The sequence below is a fragment of the Vipera ursinii genome, assembly GCF_947247035.1.
Source record: "Vipera ursinii genome assembly, chromosome: 1".
NCBI lineage: Eukaryota > Metazoa > Chordata > Lepidosauria > Squamata > Viperidae > Vipera > Vipera ursinii.
In genome coordinates this window covers 4,638,210-4,653,891 of record NC_139512.1, presented here as the reverse complement: position 1 = coordinate 4,653,891, position 15,682 = coordinate 4,638,210, and the positions used below count along the sequence as shown (strand labels likewise).

The 15,682-nt window shown below is 42.6% G+C and overlaps 1 protein-coding gene across 9 annotated transcripts in view; it reads right to left on the bottom strand.

Moving 5' to 3' along the window:
* TCF3 (transcription factor 3) overlaps positions 1-15,682 on the bottom strand; it is a 129,404-nt gene that overhangs the window by 56,306 nt on the left and 57,416 nt on the right. For 8 of the 9 annotated variants that reach the window (XM_083349652.1, XM_083349654.1, XM_083349655.1 and 5 more), the window contains exons 4-6: positions 12,358-12,431; positions 10,354-10,450; positions 2,075-2,139 (exon numbers count right to left, since the gene is read on the bottom strand). In XM_083349652.1, coding sequence (XP_083205778.1) covers positions 2,075-2,139; positions 10,354-10,450; positions 12,358-12,431 — 236 coding nt within the window. The remainder of the gene's footprint in view (positions 1-2,074; positions 2,140-10,353; positions 10,451-12,357; positions 12,432-15,682) is intronic. The other variant, XM_083349656.1, reaches the window with a different exon arrangement.

Here is a 15,682-nt window from a genome sequence, read left to right as displayed (position 1 = left end):
ATATATATATATATATATATATATATATATATATATATATATATATACACACACACACACACACACACACACACACAGATATCCGCCTGTCTCAGAAGTTTTGGAAAAATTGGTCTAATGTTTTGAAGAAAAAAGAATCACAACAATCCTCTCTTCATCTCTTCTTTCTCCTGCCACCATTTTAAGATGTTATCTTATTTTCCCTTTAGAAGAAAGGAAATATTTACATGCAAGTGTGATTGCAGCACAGACAGGAATAGGTGGGGATGAGATGGGAGAGAGAAAATATATATATATTATAAAATTCAGCTATTACTCATTGGCCATTCCCTTTCCTAGCACCCTCCAATCCAAATGTGTTGGTTGGGAATAACAAATGTAATTCCCAGTTGACATACCCATTAGGAATGATCTGAGTTATAATCCAAAATATTTAGAGAACATCAACCGGCAGAGATGACTAGCATAACTGTGAAACTCAGAGGATCTCTCATTCATATTGTGCTTGATTCCTTCAATAAATCATTTGTCTAAACCAGGGGTAGGCTCAGCTGGCTCAGGAATTCTGGGAGTTGAAGTCCACAAGTCATAAAAGAGCCAACGTTGCCTACCCCTGGTCTAAACCATGGGTCTCCAAACTTGGCAACCTTAAGACTTGTGAACTTCAGCTCCCAGAATTCCTCAGTCAGCCATGCTGTTGAAGTCCCCAAGTCTTAAAGTTGCCAAGCTTAAGAGACCCTTGGTCTAAACCTCATCTCTGTGACCACATAAATCATGAATGATGAAGTTCCAAGTCCGTTTAGCCCAGCATTCTGGGCAGACTGCAAAAAACCCACAAGGAGAGCCAAGGGGTACCAGTGCTTACAGTGCTCAGAAACAGGCAGCTTTTACACTGTAGCAAAAAAAGACTTATTTTTTCAATGGAGGGGGGGGGAAACACAAGGAAGTGGAGGCCAAAGGTATCTGAACATGGGAACGTAATGCAAACGAGTAGTAGCAGAGTATAAACAAGTAGCAGATCTAAAGACAGTCAAAATGATGGTTGTTCCTTTCAAACTTTGTGTCACTCCATGAGTGAGATGGGCAGTCTCCAAATTAGATAGATAGATAATTAGATAGATAGATGATAGATAGATAGATAGATAGATAGATAGATAGATAGATAGATAATAGATAGATAGATAGATAGACAGACAGACAGACAGACAGATGATAGAGATAGATGATGGCTAAACAGACAGAAAGACAGATGATAGAAATAAATGATACATAGCTAGATATATACAGTGATGGGATTCAGCCAGTTCGCACTACTTCAGCAGAATCAATAGCTAATTTTTTGTTGCCCAAGCCCAGAATGGACTTCCGGAAGCGGCATCCACAAAGAGAACCGGTTATTCACACATTTGAATCCCACAACTGGATATATAGCTATAGCTATACTGGTATATATAGATATAGACGGGATAGGGATAAGGATGGATAAATTCTATTTATGAAGCTGCCCAGATCCTGATCAGAGTTGAGAAAAACTGAATGCTGGATTAGCATGACTTGGCCTGGTCTGGCACATCTCTTTTGGCTAGATTTGAAAGCCAGAGAGCTTCAGCGGTGAATTGTGGCTTCCCCCTTGAAGGCTAATGGTAGCTTTCCCTTGTGGACCTTTTCAAATGGGGAATAAGTAGCCCCACTCCTCCTGTTGAGGAATGATTTAGCGGTTTCCTGAAATGAGCAAGGGGTTTGGCGTAGATGACCTATAAGATCCCTTCCGATTCCTATGTTCTGTAATGCACCCTAAAGGAAAAGTGAAGTTTCCTTACCCTGCTTACGAGAAAGAAAACAAACATCTCTTTGTTCTAAGATAGGAGTCCCCAAACTTGGCAACTTTAAGACTTGTGGACTTCAGCTCCCAGAATTCCTCAACCAGCCACGCTGGCTGGGGAATTCTGGGAGTTGTAGTCTACAAATCTCAAAGTTACCAAGTTTGGAGACCCCTGTTCTAAGAGATCAAGATTTTGCTGAATAAATCTTTGATTAAAACATTAACTGAAAATAAAAGAACAGTGCTGCTTACCTGATTGATAGCTGGCATGCCTGCATCTCTTCCAAATGGGTAGTTGCTTCTTTCTGTACCTTTTCCTAGAGATCAAAAATCAAAGAGATAAAAGTCTGTCTGGGGAAATATTAGGATACTTGAAAGCAAGTAGGTATATCGTGGTGATGGAGATTAATATTCCAATTCTATTCATCTTCCAATTCTGCTGCAACTTTTTATCAGACACTCTCAAAACCCAATTCAACCTTCCAAAAGTGAAATCAGGGTTAAAAATAAGACACAATTCAATAATACCTCAAGACAACCTATTTATATACAGCAGGATTTCCCAACATCTCCCCAACAGATGCTGATAAAGAGAATTTTCTATCTAGTCTCACCTTCAATTAGCTGGGAGCAAATCGGAAGTGTTGGAAAACTACCACAAATGGAGACACAAGTCAGAATACAGGGAGAAAACAAAGATTTTCCTCATCTGCTGGAGCCCTGCAAATAATCTTGTTGGAAATCCAACATCTTGGGATGTGCAAAGTTTTGGATTTGAAGCCAGAAAATTGCTTTGCAACAGTGGGCGCATCCTTTAAAAACTGCATGGTTTCCCAGGCTTGCATTGTTGCTGCAGGATTGCAGGAAAATATATGTTTGAGTTTAAGGAGGTAGCAACAGCACACCCTGAAACATGCTTGTTGCATATCTGGATAACTCAAAAGGATATTTTCCTGGCTGCTATATGAACTCCCAAAACAGACACAGGTTCTCAGAGGAAGTGCTGATGGGTGTTGCAGCCATTTCTGTGGCACAATTTTGGATTCAAATCATTGCACTTCCAGCAACCAATATCTTGGTTCTTCTCAAACCAGCCTTATTTATTTTTATTTATTTATTTATTCAATTTCTACAGATTCCCATCTCAATGACTCTTGGTAGGTTACAATCCAAAAACATAATTAAAACACTAAGAACATTTTAAAACAAAATAAATGTACACAGCTGAGATACTTAGCCAGTTAGCAACAAAATTAAAATAAAGCAAAATAAATTAAAAATTAGTGGTGCTTTTTTTTCAGAAACAGAAGAAGTAACACCCTCCCCACACCACACACACAATTCCTGCAGTATAAATTTCTAGTTGAGAAGATCTCTCCATACCTCATCTGAGAATATCCCATTCTCTCTATTATATTCTAGCTGGGAAGACCCCATCCTCTCCATTTTCTAGTTGAGAAGACCCCCATTCTTTCCACATTCTAGCTGAGAGAAGACCCTATCTCCTCCGTATTCTAGGTGAGAAGATTTCATCTTTTCCATATTCTAGCTGAGAAGACCCCATTTCATATCAGAACTCTTCTATGTTTCTACATATTACATCAATAAAGCTTTATTATTTCTGTGGCCCTGGGTAAAAATCCAGATCCTATCTGAGACATGGATGAAATATCTTGTAACCATACTTCTTTCCCTCTGCTAAAAACACCCAGTTCCCTCTATGCCAAATCTTATAAGGAAATGAAATAAAACATTTTTCAGTGGGCCCCTGTATTCTAGAAAACAATGTTTTATACTCAGACAGGATGTTTATGGGACCTGGATGTAACATTAGACATACATTTTACACCCATGGGAAAGAATGCATGCCAAAGTCACCCTCTCACTGATGTATACACACTCATACAAACCTCAGTTTGCGCTTAAGGAGATAAGAATAAAACTGTTTGGTGTTATCATTTTTTTAAAGGCAAGAAAGCCAGGATAACGCTTTGCTTTCACAATCTCCTCAGTATCTGCCTTTCCCCCCCTTTGTTAGCCCCCCCCAGTCCCCCCTCTCCAAACTAGCTTGCAGTCATTGGTATTTCTCACTACTTTTAAGATTTTCGTCCTCCAAGCAATGTAATCAGGGCAAAATGCCGTGCCAGTCGAAAATACCACAAGGATTCAAACCCAGCTTGTCCAATGATCTTGTCAGGACTGTATATCGCAAACTCCTAACTGTTTGCTGGCTGAACCCCTTCATTCCATCCAATTCAAAGTTTGTTTTGGATAGCAGCCAGTTAGTCTTGGTGGAGAGACGGGGGCTCAGAAGCAAGATCAGCCTTCATTAGTTGGTCTTGCCAGAACTTCTAATTCTCCAGCTGCCTTCCTACAGGAGGCTCCAAATTTCCAATCCTCCTTTCTGCATCTTCAATTTTTTTCAAGACCCAAAGGTGTTTTTCCCCCCCCAAAAGGCAACTGTGCTTTGTTTTTCCTTGAAGATGTTTCGCTTCTCATTCAAGAATGAGAGAACTGAAGAAGCTTCTTGGATGAGAAGCGAAACGTCTTCAAGGAAAAACAAGTGTCAGGTTGCCTCTTGAAAAAAGCACCTTTGGAAAAACCATGACTTGGATGACAGAGGATCTCCGTAGATTTTTGTTTCAAGACTTAAGAGGCTGTTGGGCTTGAGCATATGAATGTGTCTCAGGGCTCAAAATATTTCAGCTATGGTAGGAGAAGGGATGACAGAATCTGGGGTGGAGTGAAAAGGGGGAATCAGCCTAGAATCCCTACGTAGCCATAAGAGAATGGAATCCAGTCCCCTTTAAGTGCCATTGACTCTTTTCTAACTTTTATTTATTTTTATTTTAATTCCATTTATATCCCGCCCTTCTCCGAAGACTCAGGGCGGCTTACAAACTTAGCAGTAGCCTTCATTCTATGTATATGCCTGCTTATTAGGGTCTCTACTGTTAGTGGAGAAGATTCCTGCGCATAGGCTTTTAGCAATAAAAGATTCCTGTGCTTAGGTTTCTAGCAATAAAAGATTGCTGAGCATAGGCTTTTAGCAAAAAAAAAATAGTGTATTGAAACTTCATGTGTGGACCTGGTCTTTCACACCTGACAACTACTTCTCCCATGCTGAAAGCTCACACTAAAATAAATGTCATTCACATGAACGCAAACAGTTGGCTCAGACCCTCGGGTCCCATCTGGTTCAGCCGCCTGTTCTCACCATGGTCCACCACCTGCACCAGGAAGCCAAACGGCCTCCCAGCAGATGTCCTTCAGAGGCAGTCATCCAGCCATCAAGGCCGATCCTGACTTTTCTCCAGCGTACACTGGAACACCCGGGATCGATAAGAATGCTTTTCAACAGCAAGCAGGCATTATGCCACGCGCATTCCCATTCATTTGAGAGGCTTAGCATTAAGTAAACAGGAGGTCAAAAGGTTGTAGGGCGAAATCTTTTAACTGACCTAATTTTTTAAAAGCGGTTTAGGAACTAATTTTGCCATATGACTGCCCTCATTCTCCTCTCTGCCCCCGCCGTCCCCCTACCCCCCCCCCCCGCACAAAAATAGCCCTGGTGTTTGTTTGTTTTTTTGTTTTTTGCCACTATGATGACTCAGGTTAAACCACAACAGAGAGGTTCAGGAGCATTTGCAAAGCAAACGGCAAGATCTTTCCTTCAAGGTTAGAGCTTCTGTTAGCTGTGCACAGGAATTAATCTTGACAAGATCAGGATGAGAGGGGAGGAAAAGGAGTGTATGTTGGGGGAGGGGGGAATTTTACTCTTTCTCAGCCCTCTTATGCCAGAGGTTAAAAAAAAAGTACTTTAAAAATTAGTTCTTGGCTAAGAGTGAGTCCGTGTTTTTTTTTAAAATCAATCAGTTGGCGTGTTTGCTAGTAAATCCCAGTTAATAAGGTAGTCCTTGACGTAGGACCACAACTGAGCCCAAAATTTTTATTGCTAAGTGAGACATTTGTTAAAGCGAGTTTTGCCTCATTTTATGAGACTCTAGAAAGAGTACAGAGAAGAGCAACAAAGATGATTGGGGGACTGGAGGCTAAAACATATAAGGAACGGTTGCTGGAATTGGGTATGTCTTCTAGTTTAATGAAGAGAAGGACGAGGGGTGACATGATAGCAGTCTTCCAGTATCTCAGGGGAAGCCACAAAGAAGAGGGAGTCAAACACCTGAAGGCAGGACAAGAAGCAACGGATGGAAACTAAGTGAGATATTTGTTAAGTGAGTTTTCTCCCATTTTACAACCTTTCCTGCCCAATTGATAGAATCAAGATCACGTGAAGTATTAATACCACTTTACAATGCCTTGGTAAGGCCACACTTGGAATACCGCATCCAGTTTTGGTCACCTCTATGTGAAAAAGATGTGGAGACTCTAGAAAGAGTGCAGAGAAGAACAACAAAGATGATCAGGGGGCTGAAGGCTAAAATATATAAAGAACGGTTGCTGAAATTGGGTATGTCTAGTTTAATGAAAAGAAGGACTAGGGATAGCAGTCTTCTAATATCTCAGGGGCTACCACAAAGAAGAGGGAGTCAAGCTATTCTCCAAAGCACCTGAAGGCAAGAGAAGAAGCAACAGATGGAAACTAGTCAAGGAGAGAAGCAACCTAGAACTAAGGAGAAACTTCCTGACAGTTAGAACAATTAACCAGTGGAACAACCTGCCTCCAGAGGCGGTGAATGCTCCAACACCGGAGGTTCTTAAGAAGAGACTGGACAGCCATTTGTCTGAAATGGTATAGGGCATGGGTGTCAAACTTGCCACGTCAACGTGACGTGTCACGAGGCATCGTGACTTCCCCCCCCGTACTGCTGGAGCTAGGGTGGGCATGGCCCACGGGCCAGCAGTTTGACACCCCTAGTATAGAGTTTCCTGCCTTAGCAGGGGATTGGACTAGATGACCTCCAAGGTCCTTTCCAACTTTATTATTATTATGTATTATTTATTTATTATGACATTTTGTGCCACAATTATTAAGTGAATCACTGTAGTTGTTAAATTAGGAACATGGTTATTAAGTGAATCCGGCTTCCCCACTGACTTTGCTTGTAAGAAAGTCACAAACAGTTGTAACTTCAAGTTAGGTCTTAAGTAGTTTTTTTTTTCTTTAAGTCTGTCATAACTTTGATTGGTTGTTAAGTCATTGGTAAGTTGAGGACCACCTGTATCCCTAAAAACAGCAATAGCATTTAGATGCATATACCGCTTCACAGTGCTTTACAGCCCTCTCTAAGCAGTTTACAGCCTATTGTTCCCCCCCCCCCAACAATCTGGGTACTCATTATACCAACCTCGCAAGGATGGAAGGCTGAGTCAATCTTGAGTCGGTCAAGATTGAACTCCTGGCAGGTAGAATTAGCCTGCAATACTGCATTCTAACCACTGCGCCACCATGGCTCTACATTTTTCAACATTTTGCAGCCAAATTTCAGAAATACAATTTTGGTGAATTCCTGGAGCTATAAAATGGGAAGGGAATACTCATAATCCGCCTACAATCTATGCCCATTGAGTCTCATATGTCTTTTTTTGGCTGGAATCTATGCCCATTGAGTCTCATATGTCTTTTTTTGGCTGGAAATGGGGAAGAACATTTGCACAGCAAACATTTTAATTGAAGCTTATATAATTCTTACATCTCTCAGTTCTATAAAGCTAGAAAACAATAATACACTTCTATAAAGCTAGAAAACAATAATACATTTGTGAATTCAAAAAAAAATTGTGTTATTTGGGCAAACCCAGCCCTTAGTGAGAAATGGCTTCCAAAGAATGCAACTATTGGGAAATTGCATGCAACAGTAGAGTTCAGTATTAAAGAAAAAAAATGCATGCCAATTTTAATGCAGTCTCCCTCGAAAATTCATAACTTGGGGAGGAAACCTGGCAAAAATAACTTTAAGACTGGGGAGATAAGCTAAATGGAAGTTGTCAGATTCTCTCATTATAACTCTGCGACTCCTTTTCAAAGCTTTTGGGAGTAAATTAAAATACAAACTTATTTTTCAAATAAGAATGAAATGGAAATAACAAAGGACAAGCACACCAACCAAATCATGGTTAAATAAGAAAGCTGAACCATGTAAGGGCCATTAATATACAAATATACAGATCATGGATGGGTCATTATTGCAAAGAGATGGTCAGGATGGAAATTCTGTGAGGCTTTGCCTACAGGGATTTCTTGATTGCGACACACAACAATCCCGAATCATTTCTGCAGAGTTGCAATATGATTGAGGTAATAGCCCTACTAGCTGCATGCATGCATACCGACACACATACACACACAACACTTAGAGCTGCAACCAATGGACCAAATTAAAGCAAAGCTGCAGAGAGAGAGGGGAGGAGAGGGGGAGGGAGGGAGGGAGGGAGGGAGGGGGAGAGAGAGAGAGAGACCAGGGACATCCTGGCTTTAGGATATCTTTCTCCATTTGACAATGGATTTGATCAGTGAAGAACAGGTGTGTTCCACACAGGCAATTTGCTCACCCTACTGGGAGTTTACACATGGATGCCTTCAAATCAGGCCTGCTGCTTAGACATGATATGAGGCTGTTGGGAGAAGAGAACTGCAGCCAGCTCTCCTTTGCCCCCTGCCACCACCTAATACAGGTAGTCCTCAGCTTACAACCATTTGTCCAGGGACCATTTGAATTTACAACGGCAATGGAAAAAGTGACCTATAACCATTTTTCTACACTTACAACTGCTGAAGCATCCCCATGACACATGATCAAAATTCAAAGGCTTGGCATATGATTACACATATATATTTTACACACACACACACACACACACGTCAGCAATCCAAATTTGTGTGTGTGTGTGTGTGTGTGTGTGTGTGTGTGGTTTTTGGCTGAACTCCAGCCAAAGGAGAATCACGATTCAAACAAGCTTAACTTCGGTTAGCAATAACCATGGTTTTGTTGCCTTCACTCTAAGGTAAGGCTTTCAATGTATCACGCAAACTATGCTTTAGTTTGCTATGCCTAGTATGTTGCTCACACTAAAGAATAACTATGCAAATATGCACTTTGTTAGCTTTCAGTCAGGGAGAGAAGCTACCTTACCTGTGAGCATTTTTTAAAAAAAGTACGTTTAACTATGGTTGGCATTCATTGGCTCATCTACATAAAATGCTATTTGTTGGCACTTGACTTTCCATAATCAATGAGCCTGCCTACTGCTGTTTTTTCACATGCTGGGTAAATTAACACACTCTGGATCTTTTAACACACAATGGTTAAGAAATCCTGGCTTGGCATCATTATGTACGGACACAGCCAATGTAATCCTAGGCACGAGCAAAACCCAACATTTTAGTATCTTGGCCAGAACACCCCAAACAGTTTCCGGTTCAGAGGATTAACTTCCAGAAAAAATGCCAGACCACCCCAAGGCAGCCAGATTGGCATTCAGGAGAAAGATGCAATGTTCCTTTGTGTACCCCCTGCCCCCCCCCCCCAGATCGCTCACATGTCTCAGCTGGGGGCCAAACATGAACATGTGGATATTTCAGGCTTAGGGTTCAAGGAACATAAAGGGTTTCCTTCTCACTGTGGCATTTGGAAGAAAAATGGGATTTTCAAAATCAATCATTCTATTAAGTATATAATTTCTAGCAAGGGAACAGAGGAGGAAAGATAACACGTTGAGATTAAAGGCAGTTGGGAGGGAGGAGCGGAAGACTGTGAACCGATTAAAAACCATTGTCCAGGATGCACACCAGTTACAATGCTGGCTAGATTAGCAAGCTTAGCCCTGAAAAGGAGTTAATTGCTAGAAATAATTACTTGAAAGAGATCTACTCAGGCGGTTCGGTTTCCTTCCTAACACTTAAATAATTCCCACCAATCTCTTTGCTTTCCTTCCCTACTGTTGATTAATTCACAAATACTCTCCGGAGGTGTGGGGGGAGGGGGATCGGTTAGAGTACCTCAAAAATGTGAGCCATGTGGCCTTATATGCACAAACACCGCTTCTAAAGGAGAATATTTGTAGCTTAGGGTTCCGTCGTGCTGTCTGAATTTGGTTGTTCTCTTGCAGCCATTTCATTACCCAAACTAGGTACAGGTAGTCCTCGACTTACAACAATTCATTTGGTGACCATTCAAAGTTACAACAGCACTGGGGGGGAAAGGGGACTTATGACCATTTTTCACACTTACAACTGTTGCAGCATCCCCGTGGTCAAGTGATCAAAATTCAGACGCTTGGCAACTGACTCCTATTTATGACGGCCGCAGTGTCCCAGGGTCAAGCCAAGTCAACGGAGAAGCCAGAGTCACTTAACAGCCAGGTTACAAATTTTACAACTGCAGTGATTCATTTAACAACTGCGGCAAGGAAGTTCGTAAAATGGGGCAACACTCACTTAGCAAAGGTCTCCCTTAGCAACAGAAATGTTGGGCTCAATTGTAGTCATAAGTCGAGGAATATCTGTAACATCATCACCAGATGAGCAAAATTTTACAATGTCAAGACTTGCTCCAGGCAGTGACACTTACCTACTATTCCAGACCCCAGGAATGACGACGAAGATATGCTGTTATGGGATGGCAGGTCCCTGTGTTCACTGTAGTGTGAACCTTCGCCATAACCCTGCTATAAGGAAAACAAAAATAGTATCCACATGCACAAAGTCACGAAGCACACTGTCTACCCACTCCTGTCTCAATCAGCTAGACCAGACATGTCAAACACAAGGCCCGGGGGCCAGATCCGGCCCGCGAAATGGTTTCATGCGGCCCGTGAAGCCATCCTGGAAACAGTGAGGGAACGGCCCCCACTGCCTTGGCCTTGGCCCAGAGACCCTCCTTCTGCCAGAGACCCTCAGATCTGTCCCACTCCCGCCCGGGCCCCCCATAGGCACCCTTGATGTGAACGATGTAGAGCTGGCCACGCCCACCCAGTAGGCCATACGCACTCTAGCCACGCCCACCCAGTAGGCCACGCCCACCCTGGCCATACCCACCCGGCCCTGAGGGCAACCGCAATGCTGATGCGGCCCTGAATGAAATTGAGTTTGACACCCCTGAGCTAGACTAAGGGTATCCCAGAACCATTTCCATATCAAAATACACCTTTAAAATTCAATTTAGTTGGCTCTTGTAAAGGCCAGCAATCTTGGGATGGGTCAAATCGACTCCAACTGACTATCAAACTGTTTCTATATACTCTCATTTTCCACAGCGTTTTCCCCTCCCCCCCCTCCCTTCTGTTCAATCATGCCCGATTCTCAAAGACTGCCTGGACAAGTCCCTGAAGTTTTTTTGGCAAGGTTCTCCAGAAGTGTTTTGCCATTGCCTCCTTCCTAGGCTGAGAGAGAGAGAGAATGATTGGCCCAAGGTCAACCAGCTGGCTCCTTGCCCAAGGCGTGACTAGGATTCACAGTCTCCGGGTTTCTAGCCTGATGCCTTAAACACGACACTGGACCGGCTCTCAGCTGAAGAGGTGCAGAAGTTAAATAAGTAAACACACTTCCCTTCAGCCATGCTGCGTCAGGGTTATGGAGGGAAGTGAGGAAATCACAAGAAAACCTCAGCACATACAGAAAGTCTCCATCATAAAAGACGGAATCCACTTCAGAGTGAGATATATTTTTTTAAAAAATCCCATTTATATCCCGCCCTTCTCCGAAGACTCAGGGCGGCTTACAATCTAAAGCACAATGGGTGGCTTCTAAATTCCATAACTAAATAAATCTGGTGCTCTCCAGAACAGAAAAGGTTTTTGGACAGATCATTATCTTCACCTGCTACTATCATGGGAAAGAAAATAAGCCAAAAGTAGTTCAAAAAAAAAAAGGATGATTAATGTTGGAAGGAAGACAGATCAAACTCAAAAACAAGATGACCGAACCATTAACTCGGATAGCTAAGCAGAACCTTAAATTCATGGAAATCTCTTAAGTGTATATCAGCCATTCTATTAGGCTCCATGGAATAAACCTCAACTTTGTTAAAACACCAATTCCTTCAGGCTCTGTTTTTCTCTCTACTACTTCCATTCCAGCAAATGAACTTAGCTTGAACTGCAATAGAACTTTAAGAATTGATTCTTAAGTCTGTCATTTCATCTTCCTTCTTCATCCCTTTTTCTTTCTGTATTAGATTATAAGCTGAATGAGCAGCACCAATTTTACATTATTGTATGTAAGCAGGTCTGGGAGCTTCAGGAGCTGAAGAGTAAGATTGAAAAAAATCCTTTAAATATGAACCCAGTAAGTATATACAAACAAGAGGTTTGTTGTTTTCACCTCCTGCTTATGGATTGGTTTCCTAGAGGACACGTGACTGGATGCTCTCAGAAAATAATTCCTTAAAATTAGATTTGATTCCTCAAAATTAAATAGCTCAGCAAGAATTAAGTTGAGAGGAAATCTACTTTTCCTATATTTTCAGAAAAAAAGGAATGAAGAGTAGTTCACTTTCCCATCACAAAAAAAAGTGTGGACAAACCCCCAAAGATCCATTTGCATCTTGCAATGAACAGATCTTCCCGATCCTTACCCTGACTTGGTCAAACGTGGAGTTGTTCTGATCTCCTGTTGCCCAAGAACCTGAGGTCGGTCGCTCATCCAAACCTTTCGGGGAAAGAAGAAGAGAAAAAACAAAGATTACTTTGATCTACAGGATCTTCAAAAGACAGACTCTCTCAAAGTTAACTCTTCCTTTCACAAATACAAAAATATTTGGATGAAAATGCCAAACCAACACTGACTTTTCCTGTTTTGCAAATTTTCCACACAGATTCAGCTTCAAAGGAACCTCAGTTGATATGTTTGGCAAAATTGTGAGAGGGCAAATTTTATTTAATATTTATAACACTTCAAGGGAGTTGTAACACAGACAACTTACTTTCCCCAAAGCTGCTTTGGCTAGAGCAGGGATCCCCGACCCCTGGTTCGTGGACCCGAACTGGGCCATGGCATGCCAGAAACTGGTCCGCACGAACAAGCAAAGCCCCATCCGCGAGATGCAGGCAGCACACAAAACCACCACCCCCAGTCCATGGAAAAACCTCTCCCCACGGAACCAGTCCCTGGTGCCCAAAAGGTTGGGGACCCCTGGGCTAGAGGAACATTACAGGACAGGAGGTGGAAAAATTCAGGATACTCAAATTATGAAGGGGGGTGGATGGGAAGGAAACAGTTAATGGAATAAATTATTTTCTTCTCTTAGCCAAACCTAATTGGTCCATCATTTATGTTATATAAAGAAAAGAAGCCATAAGTGGTCCAGAATGAGACATCTTGGCACCGCCACCTTGGCGCTGCCATCTTACCATGGCCTTGCCACCACGGCTATCTCGGCATGGCCACCTCGGCGTGCCATCTCAGTGTGGGACAAATCACCATGGGAAACCTGCCATGGGGCAACTTGATGTAGCCCCATATGGCACCTTCACAGGAGGCAGTTGTCGACCACAGTCGCAACAGGCTGTGTCTCCAGATCAGGGTCCAGCCTCTAGCAGGCTGTCAATTTGTTCCACGCTGAGAAGGCAGCACTGAGGTGGCTCCACTGAGGTGGCCATGATGATGTGCTCATGGCAAGATGGCCACACTGAGGTGTCATAGACCCTGGTCATCATCAAAAAGGACCTTCCTCTTTTGCTGACATCTCCATCCCATTTCAGCCCTGACTGAACTTTACCTGCTCTCAGATATGGAATGAGGACCCCAAAAAGAAAACCACCTTCCCCAGAAGTCTGAAGAAATGTTGCAGCAAAATAGACCTCTTTATTTCTCATCCACGCAGAGATTTAATTCCTGCTGTTTCTTATGGAAGTTGTAGCACAGCTGCAGATTACAGATTCTGGGAAATGGTTATGGACATCAGCTTGGGAAAAGCTTTCTAGGTCTCGCTGTGGTACTGTATACATTCATGAGCACTATGAATTGTCCATTCCAACTGAGAATTCTGGGAATTTTAGTCCCGACGCATCTCGAGGTTGCCAAGTTGGGGAAAGTCCAACTCAAATACTGACATAAAGTACAAGAAGGATCAAGAATGTACTCCTGACTTCCCTGCAGATGAAAATGGCTTGAGATGAGCTAACTGCCTTTTGAAGAAGCTATTCCACTATTTTGGCCTCCTTAGACTACAGCAGTCCCTCCTTCTCAAGCTGCCAAGTGTGTTTGTATGGGAACAGGGTGAATTCTGAAAATAAATAAATAAGCAAAGTCCCTACAAAATAGGACGTCAGCCCTGTGCTGGTCTCTTCTCTTTGAACAACTGCAGGCAATTCTGAATAGGTCAGAAGACTGTTTTAGTCCTGTTGTAGGAGAGGACCAGGCTGAGCCAGAGGGAGGGGTCAAACGTGTTATTAGTCTCGAGTCCCTTCATGCTCACAAGAGATCTAAGTCCAGCCCACTTTGAATTCCATTGACTCTTATCCCCCGCCAATTTGCTTTAACTGCTAGTAGTTCAGATTCTTGTAGAAAGCTTTAACATACAATAAACCTGTATATTCATTTGAACTTCCTGGACTCCTGATTTCCTGAGCTTCACACCTGCTCTAATATAATTGCAAATCAAACCATGTCTGGAACAAGACTGTCCCCTTCCATGTACAAAATATTACTGGCAGGGGATGTTTTGTGTGTACAATGGGTATTTTTCCTTTCCAAGAGGATATTTCCACGCCTTGACTGATGCTGGAATGAGAGATCTGGAAATCAGCCAAGACCAAGATGGCAAACCAGCTTCATTTGGAGATGGTGTCCATCTTAGCACGATTCCTTTAGTTTCATCTTATGCTCAGATAGTAACTACATCTCTATCATCACAAGGAGGCTTTGTAGTCCAACTCTACTGTGTTTGTATACGTGGATTTTTAAAAGCATATTATTATGAGAAACACACCATCTTTTTCTCTCTTTCCCTCTCCCTACTGTTCATTTAACCAGAAATTTCTTTCAAAATTACATGCTTCCATTCCGAAGCCTTTTGTGTTAATCATTTCCCTGGAGAATTGGTGTTTAATTGCTGTCTAATTTGCATAATTATGCATATTAATCTCCACTCCTAATGAATATTCATAAATCTCATTTAGAGTTTGTTTTCTAATAAAAAAAATTTCCAATGTGATTACGTTGCAGGATTGAGCCTGGCGGTGGAATAAGATGCTTAATGCAACTACAAAAAACACCATAGTGCTACCTATTTTTTTCAAGGCTGGCAATACTGCAAATTTTACTCTGCATAATGTTTGACTTCTTTCTTTCCATCCTGCTCTTAATATCAGCTGTGTTTTCTGGAACTGGCGAGGGTGATCAAACCGAAGTATATTCCACACAGATATACACAAAAATTAAAAGGTAGGAAAGGCGATAGTGTTCAAGGACTGTTTGCAAAATTAACAAAATAACCAAGTTGGAAGGGACCTTGGAGATCTTCTAGTCCAGACATGTCAAACACAAGGCCCGGGGGCCGGATGCGGCCCGTGAAGTGGTTTGATGTGGCCCATGAAGCCATCCTGGAAACAGTGAGGGAACGGCCCCTACCGCCTTGGCCCTGGCCCAGAGACCCTCCTTCTGCCAGAGACCCTCAGATCTGTCCCACTCCTGCCCAGGCCCCCCCCCATAGGCACCCTTGATGCGAACGATGTAGAGCTGGCCACGCCCACCCAGTAGGCCATACGCACTGTGGCCACACCCACCCAGTAGGCCATGCCCACCCTGGCCACACCCACCCGGCCCCCTGAGGGCAACCACAATGCTGATGCGGCCCTCAATGAAACTGAGTTTGACACCCCTGTTCTAGTCCAACCCCCTGCTCAAGCAAATGACCCAATACCATTCTGCATAAATGGTTGTCCTATCTCTTCTTAAAA